Source organism: Sebastes fasciatus, chromosome 21, assembly GCF_043250625.1.
Source record: "Sebastes fasciatus isolate fSebFas1 chromosome 21, fSebFas1.pri, whole genome shotgun sequence".
Classification (NCBI taxonomy): Eukaryota; Metazoa; Chordata; class Actinopteri; order Perciformes; family Sebastidae; genus Sebastes; species Sebastes fasciatus.
Window position 1 is genome coordinate 15,792,983 of NC_133815.1, and position 18,297 is coordinate 15,811,279.

The window sequence follows — 18,297 nt, forward strand, 5'->3', positions numbered from 1 at the left end:
GTTACCCTGCACTATATTCAGTTTTAACAGTTTTTCTTCATCTCCTTGTATTTTTATATCTGGTATATTTTTTTTGTACTTTGCACTACTAACTTTTTTACAGCCTTTTTACTAACATGTTTTGCACTATGGAACTGTGATGCTGGAAACTTGAATTTCCCTTGGGATCAATAAAGTTACTATCTATCTATTTATCTATCTATCTATCTATCTATCTATCTATCTATCTATCTATATACTATAAGAAATAAGGCCTAATAATGCAGATGTTGCCTTAAAACCCCCTATTATTTCAGTTTATAATACAGCATATGGGGAAGTTGCCCACTTTACCCACTTTGCCTGGTTGGTAATCCAGCCTTGGATAAAGTAAGATTCAAGATTCAAGATTCAAGATTCAAGATTCAAGATTCAAGATTCAAGATTCAAGCTTCAAGATTCAAGCTTCAAGAGTTTTATTTGCCATTTGCACCTAAGTACATTGGAATTCTGAGCAGTTTTAACCGAGTCAGCTTTAAGAAAAGAAAAAAGGTAGAAAGGGCACAAGGTAATTACAGTACAAAATAAGTAGCACATTCAACTCAACACAATAAATAAATAAATTATTAAAATATAAAACACCCTCAGTGTAGTCAATAAATAAACTAAACATTCCCTCTGCATAGGAACGATACCCCCAGAATACAAATATACAGTATATATGCTCCATGACCATGTTAAAAGAACTTGTAGCTCTCATAAAAATATTTTAAAAAATAAATAATTAATATATTTCAGACAATTACACAGTGGAGGGCAGCATATTGCACAGCATTACAGTCCATTCAGTTCAGGTGTACTGTGTGTCAATAATGGTATGGAGGTGAGGTGAGATTTGATAAGATAAAAACAATAATTACACTAATGAGTTTACAACAAATTGCAGGCGTAAAATACATTTAGCAAAAACAGTCATGAGAAAATTATTACAAAACACTACAAATGTGTTTGCAAATACTAATAGGGGTGGTGCAGGAAGGGGAAAATATAAAATAAGTGTTATGACATTTTTTTAACATGAAATATATAGCAATTATATATTTGCAGCATAACTCTAGCTAAGATAGTTCATATGTGGTGTAAAACACAACACAGAGAGAAATGACAAAACAATAAAACTAATAGAATAAAAACAGATATTGTTCACAAATAAAATTGAGCAATTATGGCTATATTGAAAAAAAATTGACCCCGAAAAAGAGTGTGTGAGGGAAAACAGCATTATGCAGATAATGTTTGAACACTATTTAAAAAAAAATACATGAATGTTGTCTGACCCATGCATCTGTCTTTTAACAGCATTGTGCAGATAATGTTTGAACACTATTTTACAAATACATTAATGTTGTCAGACCCATGCATCTGTCTCAAATTGCGTCTTTTATTTTGAAAGCAAGGTCGGGACGTTTTGGTAAACGTCCGCACCAAAAGTTGGTACCTTTGCGCATGCGTGAGGCATCACGCGACTACAAAAACACTAATAGTGACGACGGGAAATGTAGTTTAAAAAAAAATAAAGATTACCCGAAATGCAACAGCACATTAAGGAAACACCAGGCGGGGAATAGGAAAAGTAGCACCATGCGAGAGTTAATCCTGCGATATTTGACAGCTTTAAACATCTAAAAAATACAATTAAGGGATGCGAAAACATAAAACTACAACTGAAGAGTTCAGGGTTTAACTATAGTGTTATTTGGAGACGCCGACATTGTTTTATTGTGTTTTAACCGCGGGATTTGGCCCTCACATGGGCATCTTTCAAAGCTAACCAGCTAGCCTGTTAGCTGCGTTGCTAGGTTGCGTCTTCATGAGTTTGTGTTGAATGTGTGCCTCTTAAAGACAACATGTCTGGCTTTAACTTTGGATCAGGGGCTCTTGGTGCCGCCAACCCTGGAGGGGGATTCGCATTTGGAGCCGCAGCCAGGTAATGATGTATATCTAATAGCAGATTATCTAGCTAACGTTAGCATAGCTAAGAGTAAGCAGGTAACGTTGGCAACAGTTGCCTGAGTTTCTGTACCTTATCGTTAAGGGTGCATACTTCTGTGTACTTGTGGCTCCTTGATAAGCAAACGCACATTTGGCATGTGACATCCTTAGCAGATTAAGCAGAAGAAACTGCAAGGTGTCCCAGCTTTCACTTTGAAGTTCAATTTACAAACTGCAGATTGATTTGATAATCTGTTGTAATCTGAGGTATATATGTGACAAGTAAGAGATGTGTAAGGTAACAAGTTGGAGGGCATGTCCTTTAACATTGAACGTTAGTTAAGATCAAGATTCAAGCCCTTTATTGTCATTGTTTAGTACAACGAAATTAGATTGTGACAATCCCAAAATAATAATAATAAACTTTATTTGTATAGCACCTTTCCAAACATAGTTACAAAGTGCTTTACATAAGTTAAAATAGTGCACAAATCAAGATAAAAACAATACAGAAAAAAATCTTTAAAAATAAAATAAAACTGTTGAACATAAGACTTGTACAAAAGATCAACAATAATAGAAAAAAGAGTGCAATAGAAAAAAATAGAAAAGATAATACAATAGAAAATATAAAAATACAATATGTATTTTGATGAGATGACAGTTTTGTCAGATTACAGTTTTGCCAGATTATTGCACAAAGTGTCCATCAGATAATTATATAATTAAGTTAAGTTCCATTAGAAAAACAGTTTGCATTACTGTGACAGATCATCCCTTGCTTCTTAGTTTGCTACTTGACTCTGGTGTCATTGAAGAACTGTGATTATGTGACTGAATGTACTGTTTTTTTTGTGTTATAAGTGCACCTGCGGCCAATGCTGGTGGCTTCTCTATGGGGAGTGCTCTGGGTACAGCAGCCGCAACACTTTCCGCCGCCACCAGCACTACCCCATCTCTTGGTCTGGGAGGCAGTCTCTTTGGTCAGAAACCTACTGGAGGATTCTCTTTCAACACACCTGCCTCAAGTAATACTGTCACACAGATTCTAAAATAAACCCCATGGCAAGCATGGTGACATAAATTCCTGTGTGATTAATGTGTGCTTGCTACAGCCATACACCTTCTCTTATGTTGTGATGTTGGTCTCTTTTAGGCGCTGTTGCACCTACCACAGGCCTTACATTAGGTATGTTTGTGTTCCTGGGATATTTTTGACGTAAGCTCTTGGGAAGTTAATAAAACAGGTTATAATCTTAATTTCTACTTTCTCTCAGGTGCCCCAGCCGCTACAAATGCGGCCACTGGCTTTAGCTTGGCCTTCAACAAGCCAACCGCCTCAGCAACACCCTTCTCCCTCACCAACACTTCCACCTCCTCAGCAGCCCCTGCAGGGGCAGGTTTATCATTTGGCTCTGTCCTGACATCCATAGCTCCACAGCAGCCTGCAGCAACAGCCTTCACCCTTGGTCTTGGTCTTGGTGGCGCAACAACCACCACAGCACCAGCCTTAACAGGCCCATCACTGGGCGCGAGTCTCTTCGCCAACACTTTATCTGCAGGTGAGAGGCAAACAGGCAACCTTGTATGCAAAGTCAATAAAAAATATGAATTGGTATAGATTAAGGCTGTTAAAGTTAACGCAAATTTGTTTTAACGCCACTCATTTCTTTAACGCATTAACACAACTTGCAATTCTTAGGTTGTAGCGGGCTCAGTTTTAAGGCTAGAAGATACTGGCATCATATGAAACTAGAAAACAAAAGGAATCCATTGGTACCCACCAACCATGTCATACTAGCTTGTCGTGAAGGAGAATAAATAACACTCCAAACTGATGCAAAATTTTGGTGAGGAAAAACTGGCTTTGACCTCTGACCTCAAGATATGTGAATGAAAATGGGTTCTCTGGGTACCCACGAGGCTCCCCTTTACAGACATGCCCACTTTATGATAATCACATGCAGTTTGTGGCAAGTCATTGTCAAGTCAGCACACTGACACACTGACAGATGTTGAGTTTGTCATGTTATGATTTGAGCATATCTGTTATGCTAAATGCAGTACCTGTGAGGGTTTCTGGACAATATTTGTCATTGTTTTGTGTTGTTAATTGATTTCCAATAATAAATATATACATACATTTTCATAAAGCAAGCATATTTGCCCACTCCAATGTTGATAAAAGTATTAAATACTTAAAACCCTTGTACCTTAAATGTACCCTTTCAGGTACATTTTGAAAATGTGCGATTAATTTGCTATTAATCATGATTACTATGGATAATCATGCGATTTAATCGTGATTAAATATTTGAATCGATTGATAGTCCTAGTATAGATAAAGCTAATGATAATTAAGGGGTTTTGTATTTTTTGGTCAGTGGGTTAGCAATGTAGTGTTGCAGCGCTATGACCTCTGATTTTCATTGAGGACATCAATGTTACTGCTACAGTGGTTTTGATTACGCCTCAACCGTCTTAACTGAGGACTATTTTAAAAGTAGTTCTCAATCTTAACAATGGTGCACAGTGTTATAACCTACTGTATATGTTTATTGGTGTTGCAGGTTTGGGTCAGACCGCTCTTGGAGTAGGTGGCGGGTTAACGTTGGGTTCTCTGTTAGCTGCCTCCACAGCAGCAACAGTAGCTCCTGCCCCCAGTATTGGCCTGGGTGGAGTCGACTTTAGCACTTCCTCTGAGAGTAAGAGCGACACATCCTCTGGAGCCAATGCAAAGTAAGTCCTGCTGACCAACATACGCATGGTTCTTTACTAAATGGAAATGTTAGAACTGTACATGCTATAATGTAAATCAGTGTAAACAACTGTTGAGGCATACAGTGGTTTCCTATCCTGTTATGTAAACCTGATCAGCAAGATTCAGTTTGCTGTAATGATTAAAAGCGCTCTTTCTTTCTCCCTCAGGGACAGTAAAGCTTTGAAAGATGAGAACCTGCCCCCAGTTATTTGTCAAGACGTTGAGAATTTCCAGTAAGTATTGTTGTATATGTATATATTGTCACAGGATTTGATCCAGTGACCATTTGGTCACAAGCCTGGGCACATTGCTTGGCAGAATTGTGTCATAATTGTTTAAAGATGCAAATCATCTGTTTTATCAGTAGTGTTATTATTCCAAAGGAGACGTGACTCATTTGGGCTGTGTGTTGTAAACATGGCTAGAAGGATGGTGGTGAGTTTGGCAATGTACTCCAAACAAGATCAAATTTATGTGTGTCCTCCAGGGGCTTTCCCAAGTGCTGGCAAGCTACCATGTAAAATCCATAATTCACAAATTATGTATTGAATTAAAATATAACACTAGAACTGGTGCACCGATAATGCATTGCTGGGAAACATTTTGTGTTGAGTAATTTCCAATTGTCTTTTGTCGTTCTTCTTTTTTGTAGAAAATTTGTGAAAGACCAGAAACAGGTTGAGGAGGACATCAGCAGGATGTCATCTAAGGGCATTTCTAAAGTCCAAGATGACATCAAGAGCCTCAAACAGCTTCTCTCCGTCAGTGCCAGCGGTCTGCAGCGCCAGGCTCTGGCCATCGACAAGCTAAAGCTGGAGACAGCGCAGGTATAAAACAGTACATCTGCACATGCAAGCCTAAGTGTGAGAAGTTCTATGTTAACTCAAGTCTTTTCAGTCCTGATGCACAAATCTGATCATAGATCCATTGTCAATATGAGCATACATCACAATTAACACTTGACTTCCTCAAATCCTGTCAAGAACTACACATGAAGTTTGTCTTTTAAATGGACACGCATATTGTATGTACTTACAGTACAGAAAATGCTCCAGTGCTATACCAAGATGGATAAGTGGTATTTTTTCCTAAGGAATAGCTATAGATCAATCTAGCTGTAGCAAATGGGACTTGCAATGAGAGGAACTTAATTGTCTACGTCATTGACTGTGTCTCCCATCCCATGAACTGATAAAGTGATCTCCAAGAAAGAGATGTCATGCTGAAGATATATAAAAATGAGTCTCTTTAATTTCCTCTTTTTCCTTTGTTCTCAAGGAGCTGAAAAATGCTGACATAGCACTGCGCACACAAAAGACTCCCCCTGGACTTCAGCATGAGAACACTGCTCCATCAGAGTAAGTAAGCCACCAGGTAGTGGTCCTCAAGAAAATCAAAGGGGGATGTGCAGTAGTTCAGATTGCAGTAGTGTCAGCTTCTGTTGTCATGTTTTCTATATATTTCAGCTTTTATCGCTTCATGGATTCAACAAAGATGAATATATATGTGTAATCTTTCTGTGTTTAGTTATTTCCGTAGCCTGGTAGAGCAGTTTGAGGTGCAGTTGCAGCAGTACCGGCAGCAGATAGAAGAACTCGAGAACCACCTGACAACGCAGAGCAGTGGCTCCCACATCACTCCTCAGGGTAAGAGGACTTTTAACACAACTCAGGAAAGTAGCTAAAAATGTGCCTCGTCATTTCCAGCTTTTAAATCGGCATTAATTAACTTTGTAATGTGAAAACGGTTGCTCACAGTGACAAACGGCAAATTACTGATCTGTTTAGAACCAAGTTAAACTCTGATTTCCTGTGCGTTCCAATACCCATACTACCATACTGTTTAGTATGCCAGAAAAATGATTTATTATGTCCCAATACATAGTATTTCAAATGCAATGTGCCAAAAATACCAGGATATCCTACTACATCTGGTCGCATTTTGCAGAATGCAAGACGGCATGCTTTTCTGACTATTCTGACCCACAATCCTCTGCGCAGTGGATATATGAGCAAGAGGGTCAAAGTTCAAGGCACAATGTTATGATGAAGTAGTATGTCCTAATTCTATGAATACTGCATGCAACAGTACATACTTTGTAAGGGCAGCAGCACATACTTTGTAAGGGCAGCAGCAGTTCGTACTAAAAGTAAAAAGTAAAAATATGCAATTTGGAATGTAGCCCAAATCTAAAACAAAACAGAAAATTAAAGTGAAAATAAAGTCTAGTTTAGTCTGTTTCTGATTTCAGACTTGTGCAGATCTTTATCCCCCCCACCCCCTCCCCCCCTCATCTTTTCATTAATTCATCTCAAATGTGCACTGTGATTATGGTATTGTGTATTTAATTTGTTTCCAGACCTGACCTTAGCCATGCAGAAGTTGTACCAGACATTTGTTGCGCAGGCTGCCCAGCTCCAGTCTGTTCATGAGAATGTCAAGGTCAGTTCTTTTCCTCCATCTTTGTCTGAAAATGATTAATATTCTTATCAACCTTCAAAACATTGTTTTGTAATGTATAAGGCTGTATAATAAGGCATTTATCAAGCTTAAGTAGAGTTGTATTGTGATAATATGATCATGATGATGTTGTCCACATTGTCCAAATTCTAAGCAAATGAAAATGTTTGAACAACATGTTAAGTCCATTCTTTTTTTTGTCTGTCCCTTCATTTATGTCTGATATCACAGATCTTGAAGCACCAGTACCTTTCCTACCGTCGGGCCTTCCTGGAAGACTCGACGGACGTCTTTGAGTCCAAACGGGCATCTAACAGGAAGTGGCAGAATACGCCGCGAGTCACGACCGGGCCCGCCCCGTTCTCCAGTGTGCCCAACGCTGCAGCGGTTGCCATGGCAGCCACGTTGACCCAGCAACAGCAGCCAACTCCAGGTCTGACTGCCTACAAGTTCTAGAAAGTTTTCCTCCGCTCACTTCAAATAAAAGGATGAGAGATAAGAGACAGATGTTTTTGGAGAGGAAAGAATACGTGTGTTTTTTTAAAAATGAGGCAATCGTGGGAGTAGAAAAGGTCAACAGGGGACAGAGAGGATGATTAATAACAATTAAAAACAAAAAAGGCCTTAGCTGGTGCCAAGCTATTGTGTCTGTACTTTCTCTAATGAAAGAACGGCTTAAGAATGAGGGAGAAAGGCAGAGATAAGAGAAATCTGTTGCTAAACTCCGACAGGAAACCTTTGTGCTGCCTTACCATCTTGTCATACAGAATGTCATACAAACCCTTTCAGTAATACCAAGGATATAATAACCCTCTTCACCTAATGTTTCTCTTTCTCTCTGTGCCCTCTCTAATAGGATGTTAGAGCAGGTATATGAGGCTGACATTATTGAAGAAATTATATGATGGGAGAAAAAAATCCAGCTATCTCAATTTTACTCGCTTGTATCTTGAAGTTATAATTGAAGCTTCTGAATTTCATTTGAGGTAGGACTATTTAATGGATGCTTGAAATGAGCCTACTCTATGAAGGTTGTCATGTGATGGGTTAAACGCATTAGACACCTGCTGGATTTAGATATACCTGGCAAACATTGCGTCTGTTGATGTTTTGTTTTAAGATTGCGTCTGGGTGATCAGTTGGTGTATACGGTATATATATTTATTATAATGTAGCTCCTACTCTCTTCAGTCCAACTGTCGAGAGGTCTCTTCGACGTAGGGAAGCTCCAATTGATCAGACGCCAAGTGGCATCAGTTTACACTGAAAATACAGGACTGTTGAACATTTTTAAGAACAGAATTTCTATAAAGATTGTATCGCCATTTCATTTTCACTGCTTCTCTTGTTCAGGGTCTTACCAATAATAGGCCCAGTTTAGGCCAAGACTGACATTTAGAAGTAACCCTCTTCCTAAATAATTAAACTAAAGGCCTACAACAACTTGTATTAATAAAAAAAAAAGCCAGTCCTATTTATTAATAAAAAACAAATGTAAAATATATTCCTTAAATATTAACTATCAAACCACGTGTTAAATTATTTCCATCTTCTGCCAGTAAAAACAAATATATTTATATAGATTATTCTACACAGTATTAATATCCAGCGTAAGCAGACAGGTGAAGACCGATCTTTTTATTACACATAACTGCTGCTTACTCACAGATTGGCGTTGTGTTTGGGAAATTTACATTTTTTTAGGACTTGTATTTCAAAAATACCTAAAAAAGCCTGCACACTAATGATATAAAACCTAATCAAGCAAGTCCTATTGTTTCAGTCTCAATGGCACACAAATTCACTTTTATTAAAAACATTTTACAACTATATTACGAGTAATGTCCATAATGGTTGTTGCCACATCTCTGAGGTGTTAAACAATTATTCAGCCTTTTTTGTAGGCTTTGGTTTGTAGGCCGTTTTTACTGGCATATCAGGGCACTCACTTACTATGAACAAACTAAGCTACTATGTATATTAGCATGTTGCTACTGTTTTTTTGTTTTCTTGTAAAGTGTAGTAAAGAAGTAATTTCAAAATTTTGAAAGCAATATTTCAATTGGATGGAGTTGCAAAGGCAGCATGGTTTAAAAAATCCTCACATGGAAAAATTACAAGAAATTTCAGCTTAAGTCTGGTTTCTTTGAAAATTTCTGCTGCCTCCTTTTCACCAAAATCATCAATTCTGCTTCGACTGCCATCAGATCCAATAATTGCCAATTGTTACCCAGACAATGAATGTGACTTAATTTTTTTAGTTGGAACATTCACATACCTTTTAACCTCTTATCGGGACATGCAGGAGCTATTCTGAATAAGCATTTAGCTTATTTAAATATGTGCCAAGTAGGGATGGGAATATTTTACCAGTCCATTGCTTAACCTCAAGCAGCCCTTCACAAACAAGCCCTGTTGCCACAGTAGGTTAAATCCACTTATGTGGTAGAAGTGCACACTACTACCTTGGTGCCTGCTGAAGATTTTTTTTGTGCGTTTCCATTTTTATTTCATATAAAGCCAAATCAATTTTTGATAATTTTTAGTGATCATCTGTTTATTGTAACCCTGTGTTCTCTGGGTATGCTAGCTGTCTAAAAAGGCTGCATTGCGCTGTAACTTATTTCTAACTCGTAGCTTTGCAAATCTGTTAACCCCAGATGTTGGGTACTAGGTTACTTTTTTTTTAATGTCAATGATGATATTTAGTAAAGTTGCCATCCCCATTGCCAAAATAGTGTTTATTCACTAGTATTTGACTCATAGACGGAGCCTAATCACAAGTGGTTGTCTTGGTCTCGTCAGTATTTATTTACCTATTTATTTCTATTTTATTTTTTTGTTTATGCGTGTGTAATGTAGTCTGTTATTGGAATGGCATAGTGGCTTGCGGCCAGTATCACAGCACTTACAACACTAACCATGCGGCTGGGCGGCGCTCACTTCAGGCAGATTCTTGTTTGACCCATATACTTGTCGGTGCGGTGGTTGATTGCGTAGACCAGGATCAGATTTGTGCCTCAATGGGACATAAGGTGAAAGGTGCCAAAAGACTCAGGACTGAAAATATAAACTATTGAATTACCTGAACTGTTAAGCTAAGATATTGTCTTTTCCATTTTCTGCACTTTTACTCTGTCTTAAAGTGGAAGGGATGCTGATAACCTTCTAAAAATAGCCCCGGTCTTTGTCACCTATTGCTGGCCTAAATGAACAGGTGAGCTCAGTGTTTGTATACAATCAAGTGTTGTGAACAAAGAGACGTTGAAGGTTCAGACATTTACATTACGGATAGTCAAGTCAAAACAGTGGCAAAAATAGTCTGCATTAACTTGCTGTTCAATACTACATCTGGTTGGTTTGGTTGTATGTTACTTGATTTAAGCTATTTCACCTAAGGGCTACTGTCAGCGTAACAGGACTGCTGGATCATTTCACATTCAGTTCAATTAAAAATGAAAATGTAGAGTAAAAGTGCTGTTAACAAGTCGTAATTTCAGGGAGACAAGTTTCTTGAGAAACGTGTGTAGAAAAATCTACTTTCTCGTTGATTTCATTGATTGAGTCCAGTTTTTTTCTGGTAGTTCAGAAGAGAAGAATGATTTTTTGCTGCTCACACTGGTCCTTCACTACCAGTAAGATACATTGGTGCCAAACGAAACAGACGGATCAGCGTGATCCGGTTGTATGTCCACATCTCTTTATTGCGTGGGGTGTTATTTCCCACCGTTTTATGATGAAAGGATACAGTCTGGCTTGATATTGAGTTATACTGATTGAGATACTAGTGAGCATTTTTTGGCACTCAGAAGAGTGAGGACAATTAAATGTTAATCTGTTCCGATATAAACTAGTCAGTTAACTCTCCAGCACTTACCTGTATGTTGCCGCTAGCAACAGTGGTGCTCGGTGACCCCAACCTAGTTGATTCTTTCTTGATGGAGCCGCTGCGTGTTGAGAGAGAAACTGCTGCTTTGGACATTGCAGTCCTCTGTTAAACAACTCTAAACTTTTTTGTAGGATTGAGATACAGTTTTTCTGGCCGAGCTGCGACGTCTGCTAGATTCCCAAGTTTCTCCAGAGTTTTGACTTTGTGTAACTTAGCTTAACATAGTCTTCCACATCTCTACAGACATTACTTGGCACAATAATGACAATAAAATGATGTCATAATTTATTGGTCTGTCAAAAGCTGTTTGGACCTAGAAAACGTGATGGTGGACATATTAGCCAACTTATTCCTGTATGTTAGGTATCTTCTCAGTATCTGTCAGTATTATGTATGCAAATGCTGACTGCTGTATTTTTCTTGAATGCCATTAGTGAAGGAATTGAAAATGTGAATTTTGTATTTTTTTTTTTGGAATGGTTGGCACAGTAAACTAGCACCACAATTTGCCTACAGTGCTCAACTCAACGTGAGTTCTTCTGAAACTCAATAATGATTCAGAATTGTGTGTATATGGTATCTTTACTTTTTTTTTTCTGTGTGATGTTGAGCTTCAGCACAGCAGTTCTCTAAAAAATGGACCCGATTAGTTGAAAATCAGAGTCCGGTCTTTTGAGTTGTTGGCTGTCGGACTGTTTTGAATGTTCTTATTCTCTCTTAATCATTTCCTTTTTGACCATTTATCGTATGCTTACATTATGCTTTTTTGTAGTGGTTTTTCTATAGGCGGTACTACTCATGCAGGATGTGTTTTTGGGGGGGGTCTTTGCGATCTCTGACGAGCTATACATTCGCTAATGTTTATCTGAAAATTAGACTGAATCTCTTTTTAATATGTTAACCAGTCACCTCACCTAGGTCAGACTTGATCCAGCAAAGAAAAGTGTTTGTAGCCTGTAATCACGTGTAGATTTATCCAAGGTGCAGCTTTTTGTGTTTAGAAAAACAACCACCAACCTTATTATATAAGAATACACTGGTGAAAAGTGTTCAAAGTACCACGGATGGTCATTCAATTCCTGCTGGAAGGATGGCCCGAAACTTGACCACATTGACTTCCACAGGCGAACTGTAACATATCACTGAGTTTCCTTTATTTTGACCAGTTTACACTGAGGCAGCCGTAGATGCCAAAATTCACATTTCTTATCTAAATCTCGAGTGCTTTTGACTTGTAGATGAATGTGTTTAAACTTATATAACCAATGCCTGTTGATAACAGTATATTTAATATATAATATGGTGTGCCTTTTTAAGCTATATTCAATAATTGTGTGATGCTTTTTTTTTTTTTTTGTTGGCATATGCTAGTTCATTCACTCTCAGAAATCTTGAAAATTTGGAAACTTGTCAAATGCAGTAGCAGTTAGCAATTAACAATCAATTATGTTCTAAACTGTTTGTTTGTGTTTTATGTAAGTGGAATTGCATATTAAATTGACAATAAATCAATTTTTAAACAAAGAAACGTTTGTCCTTGTTTCTTTTTCGACTCAAGTTGTTTTAACAATGCAGACTAATTGGAAGCCTTACAAAAAAATTTGATTACATAAAAGAAAAAACAAATTGCATAGAGGGAAAAAAAGACAAGTTTCTGAGTGAAAGAACTAGCAGCATTTACGTGAACTGTACTACTGATTAGCTGGAATGTTATAGTTTAACATTTATAAAGTACATAAAACTGTAAAAGCATGGTGCATTTTCTGATTCTGCAGTTCTACTGTAGTAGTGTATTTCTAAAGCATCATGTGATTGTTGTATAGATTAGCTGCTGCAGTCTTGTGATGTCCTTACAAACACAGCCACTGTTAGATTACTCTTATACAATCTATTGCAGACATTCTGTTTTTTTTACATTTAAAGACTTTTCAAAAAATAAGGTATCAGAAAACCTACATATATTCCTAAAAGGAAGTTAATTTTATGTGACAATAGTGCAAGTCACAAAATACATATTGTGTCCTTGTCATAATGAATGTTCTTCCCAACTTTTGTCTGTCAATGTAGATGAACATAATTTGCCTCAACCGTGCACACAAAGTGCATTAAGAGGAGGAGTAAAGCATATGCTCTCTCTCTGTGCCTTAGGGTCCCAGGCACCCTTGGGGGCAGGGTATGGAAACCCCTTTGCCTCGGCAGTGGGCACTAGCTTGGGCTCCTCTACCCTTGGAGGTATTACCTCAGCCTTTTTTTTTTTTTTTTTTTTAAATGAATATTCCCTTTTGCATTTCCCTTCCCTTCCAGTTCCCTAATGCCTCCTAGCTTTAGCCAAGCAGCCTTTTTGTTTGGGGTCTTTGTGTTCTCCTGTATTAAAGTAGTGGTAGGCAGTGTGGATGTGTCTGAGAGAGTGGTGCTGGTTAAAGCTTGGCAGTGTTTTTTCTGTTCTTTCTTGCGCAAGAAGTGCGTTCACACCACAAGTAAACAGAGCAAACCACATGCCACAGGTCACTGTACCTGGACACGTGACTTATTTTTCTTTCTCCTTATTGAGGAGACATGTGGCCAAAGAAATTCACCAGTCTGGTATACTCAATTAATGTTCAACTGGCAAATCCACTTGGCCACAACAGCCAGTTAAAAGTAACTTGGCAGTGTGGGAACAAGTGGTCTGAACGCACACACAAGTTGGTGTGTTTGGTAAAAAAAAATCCCTCATGTCGTTTTTCTTCCTTTGGGCCTTTGCTTTGCCATGCAGTGTACCGTGAGTACTGTTTTGTTCTGCAGTCTCCAGCCAGAAGTTAAGCTGTGCGTAGCGCTCTATTGATTAGGTTGCGGCATTTGTTTTGCATATGGGTAGTTCTGTGTCAAATCAGGTTTAGGTTTTATTTACATACATATATATATATATATATATATATATATACTGTATGCTATTTGACACCAGAAAAATAAATTCTGTAAAATATTTCCGCTGAATTTTGAGCATATTATTTGACAGGAAGCTATTTTTAGGTTTCAATATCTTCAGAAATAGAACTCCTAGCCTAGAGCCATGACATTTGGTAGGGGCACAGATGGAAAAATGGTGCTTTTGGGGTCCCAGGCAGTCCCCCAAAGTATATACATATGGACATTTCCATAATTCCGGCAAAAAATACAGTAATTGATTGACGTTATACCAAATTTCAGGGGCTCTAACATAAACAGAATCTGATATATGGCAACTATGACAAGTCAAGTTGTTGCCTCTCTTATTTTTTGGTTTGAAATAGCACATACAGAAAGATTTGAACATAATATAAAATGTAAACCAAACCCCCATTTGACACAGAATGACCTAAATATGGTCACCAAATGCCTGCCTGTGTGTACTCCTGAGCCAATGCTCCTTGTTATCATTCCTAGAGTAGGCTGTGTGCTGAGCCCAAACTGACTTCCATGTCACTCTCTCCCACAGGTTTTGGTGGTGGGCCAGGATTTGGTGGGGTGGGGACTGGGGGGTCTTCTTTTGCCTTCGCCACCAGTAAGCCCACAGGAGGCAGTCTGAGTGCAGGTACATACATACATGTATATAGGCTTGTGTTTGCAAGTGTACTTTCCTGAATTGAGATATTTCTCTGAGCATGAGAGGCAGTTGGAAAAGCTTCCTGTATACATATTGTCAAGCTACTCTTGAGCGCTGTGCAGATACTGTACTAATACGTTTCCCTGGTTTCCTGGTTTCACATTTTGGGATATGGGTTTTTTTTGTTTTTTTTACACCATGTGGACAAAATCTGTTCACAATTTAGCAAATGCTATCATCTGTATTTCATATGGACATCCTTTATTTGCTCCATTACTTTTGTTTTCTCTAACATTTCTTTCCTCCTTTTCTTTTTTTGTCCCGTGTCCCCCTGTGTTTTGTTTTTTTCTAGGTTTCGGTAGCAGCAGCAGCTCAGGCTTTAACTTCAGTAACCCTGGCATCAACCCGTCGGCTGGCCTGACCTTCGGCGTGTCCAACCCAGCTGCGGCAGGCTTCGGTGCAGCACCCCTTCTCCAGCTCAAGAAACCCCCTGCTGGTAATAAAAGGGGCAAAAGATAGAACCAAGGAAAAGCAAAAACCCTGTGACTGACCAGCTGACCGACCAGCTTGGGGTTTGTAGTGGGTAAGGCCTGGTCTCCCAAAAGCATGTAAGTGCTATAATCATCATTATCCAACTACAAAAAGAAAGAAAATGTAAATCTGGGGAAATCATCAGGGCTGGAAATGAACCCACCATAAAACAGCCATACAGGATCACCCATTTAAGATCACATGACAATAATCATCAATAACGTTGAGTAAAAGAAAATCCCATTGACCATTTTTCTATCCTGCATCGGTCTGTATTGTCCACTGATTTGATTCAATTTCATTTGATTCCAAATTGCCAAGCCCTAAACCAATATTACCTGTCAGTTGATAAGTCGCCCGTGTTCACCTGTTCCCAGTAAATTAACAGTTAAATTATATTACTTTGGTCTTATTAATACTTAGTAACTCTGAATAAATGTAGTAGAAATGGTGTTAGCATGAGTTTTTTCCCATTTGCATTGACTCAAAATGCTGCCTGCACACTATAATCTGTAGCGCTTCAATGCTTTTGGGAATGCCAGCCATGGACTGAGCTGGGTCAATTTACAAATTGTTCAGTTATCTGTGAGGAATTTCTTTTGTCTGAATATTGTGAAAGATCGATATGTTTTTGTGCTTTGAGGTGGACGGTGCAGTAGGTTCCATTGCGTTTACACACACTTTGTCAATCGCATAACTGCACTCGGAACGGCTTTTAAATGATGACTCGGCCCAAGTCTCGTCCAGGGAAGGGTAAGATAACGTAAAGGGAAAGAAGCTTATGAGGGGATAGTTGGTTTGGAACAGTGTAGTCCCTGCCCGAAGGTGTCAATGGGGAGTATTATCTGATCCTAGATAGTTTTATAGGCACAGGAGTGTCCAGGGTGGGTTTTTGGGGAAGCACAGTTTTATTTTTGTATCAAGCGGAGTAAGAGATGACATTCGGGAGGGGTAAAAGGGGACTAGCACCATGGGATAGTCCATTATCTAGTCCACATAACCTGTGTTGTTTTTGCTAGATTCCATCCTTATCATTGTTTAATAATTACGTTATAGACACATTTAGTTTTGCCCCAATGTAAGAACTGGGGAGAGGCAACGCTGTGCTGTTTGTATTACATGGCTCCCGTTAAATGTTAGTTGAATCTGAGGGATTTCACATGCAGATTCTAGCTACTCAACTTATACATGTGCTAGAATAAATTTGCACTTGCCAGTTGTACATGACCTGGAAGTGATTGTGTGAATGTGCATGTGTGCCTATTGCATAAGTATGAAATTTGTCTCTCTGGTCTATCATAGTTGCTGACTTCTTTTGATTGTTGGGTGATATTCTGCTTCTTTTTTTTTTTAATTGTCCATTTCTGTTCGGTTACCAAATACTGGTAGTTATTATTTTCTAATCACAGTCTGTGTAAACCTGTATTTTCAAGAAACTGTTTAATAATAAAATCTTCAATATGATGTTTTGCCTGTTTATGGCATCACTTCAATAAATGCGTTTGTTGACACAGAATGGTGTCTGTCATTATGTGTTTCTCCAAAAAGGCTTCACTTGATTTAGGACAGTTTTGACTTTAATCTGACAATGAAGACACATTCATGGTTGCACCAGATTTTACCACTTTTATGGTACTGTTCACCACTGATTATGTCAACATTGCCATAGCCTGTATCCATTACATTTTCCTCGACATTAGTAACCTTTGCTTTGTGGAGTAAGTTTTAACAAAAACAAAACAAAACTGTGTATAGTTTTTTTTTTCCTTTTTAAATTTGTGTTCGGAAGAGAAGTAGGTGAGATTGGAGCAAATATGATTTTAAAAAAAAGTCAGCAGTAAGAGCTGATCCGAGGTCTGCTGTCCATCTGCTGTCTATGAGAGCCAGCTGTCAATCACTCGCGAACTCCGACCAAACGGTCAAACTAGGCAGCGCTGTGATCAAATATGAACCAATGTTATGTCACGTTAATGCCTATTTCTCGCCTCAAATGTTTTCAGAATCATCCTGTATTGCACGGTTTAGTTGTAAAATGAGAAAGTTTGTGACGCAGCAGCCATTGTGAGATCTGTTGAAGAAACGCCACGTTCCGGTCACATGACCGGAGCACAGCCAATAGGAACACTCTCTCTATGAAATGACCTGTGATTGGTCAAACTCTGGCTAGATTTTTTTTTAAAGCCTGAAAACAGAGCCATGGGGAGGTGCAGAAGTCTAGTTATCTCTCAGAACACTTGTATTACAATATGCTGAAAGCTTATTATGGAATTCTTGCCCAATGATGCCAAAAATATACTGACTACTGCCACTTTAATTGGGAATTATTGTCGTTTTATCCTTCTTCCATTTTCCTAAGCAGAAGGGGGCAGTAGTGATGTGAGGGTCGCGAACGAGCCAGTTCTAAGAGCCGGCTCTTTTTTTTTTATTAATTCAACGCAGAATGATAGGACGATCTTCTCCGCGCCATGGGAGCTCCATGCACTAACTGTGACTGAATGTTGTGTTAATGACTTCCGTGCGACCAATCAGGTGATGACAGACAAGGATCATACCATCAAGCAGGGAGGGGCGAGGGTGCACGGTGCGCTGACTGTCTACAGGTACCGGGCCCTGGCCCACCTAACAATGAGCCAAATGCAGCAGCTATACAGTGCCATTTGGATGAGATACACAGAATGTAAAGCAAGGAGGTGAGTTGAGACAAACATTTATTTTTCAACAAGGTTTTTTACTGTATGACTTTTCCCACCAAGAACGTCATTCATTCTTTTTAATTCGTTGCATATATATATCTATAGATATCTATATATAGATATCTATATATAGATATCTATATAGATATATCTATCTATCTATCTATATAGATATATCTATATAGATAGATAGATATCTATATATATATCTAGATATATCTATATATCTATCTATCTAGATATATCTAGATAGATAGATATCTATATATCTATATATCTATCTATATAGATATATCTATATAGATAGATAGATATCTATCTATATAGATATATCTATATATCTATATATAGATAGATATCTATCTATATATATATATAGATATCTATCTATCTATCTATATAGATATATCTATATAGATAGATAGAT

At 38.2% G+C, this 18,297-nt stretch overlaps 2 protein-coding genes across 6 annotated transcripts in view; both read left to right on the forward strand.

The window, feature by feature from the left end:
* The window catches only part of LOC141759643 (beta-1,4-galactosyltransferase 2-like), a 301,777-nt gene that overhangs the window by 40,274 nt on the left and 243,206 nt on the right, over positions 1–18,297 (forward strand). The gene's annotated exons all lie outside the window — the stretch shown is intronic.
* nup58 (nucleoporin 58) lies at positions 1,579–15,290 on the forward strand. 5 transcript variants are annotated; one of them, XM_074621147.1, is made up of 14 exons: positions 1,586–1,966; positions 2,836–2,999; positions 3,128–3,160; positions 3,249–3,533; positions 4,542–4,710; positions 4,900–4,965; positions 5,385–5,559; positions 6,011–6,090; positions 6,260–6,378; positions 7,092–7,174; positions 7,424–7,625; positions 13,230–13,313; positions 14,539–14,634; positions 14,999–15,290. In XM_074621147.1, exons 1-14 carry the CDS (start codon positions 1,887–1,889, stop codon positions 15,163–15,165), a joined length of 1,803 nt encoding a protein of 600 aa, XP_074477248.1. In that variant the 5' UTR covers positions 1,586–1,886; the 3' UTR covers positions 15,166–15,290. The 5 variants fall into 5 exon arrangements, with proteins under 5 accessions (XP_074477253.1, XP_074477248.1, XP_074477251.1 ...); XM_074621150.1 differs by lacking the exon at positions 14,539–14,634; XM_074621148.1 differs by lacking the exon at positions 13,230–13,313.

Excerpts from the sequence above, each read along its gene's own strand:
- nup58 (XM_074621147.1), top strand. The coding sequence starts at position 1,887 with ATGTCTGGCTTTAACTTTGGATCAGGGGCTCTTGGTGCCGCCAACCCT. Across the intron at positions 1,967-2,835 it reads GCATTTGGAGCCGCAGCCAG|TGCACCTGCGGCCAATGCTG; the intron begins GTAATGATGTAT and ends TTGTGTTATAAG. Across the intron at positions 4,711-4,899 it reads TCCTCTGGAGCCAATGCAAA|GGACAGTAAAGCTTTGAAAG; the intron begins GTAAGTCCTGCT and ends TTTCTCCCTCAG.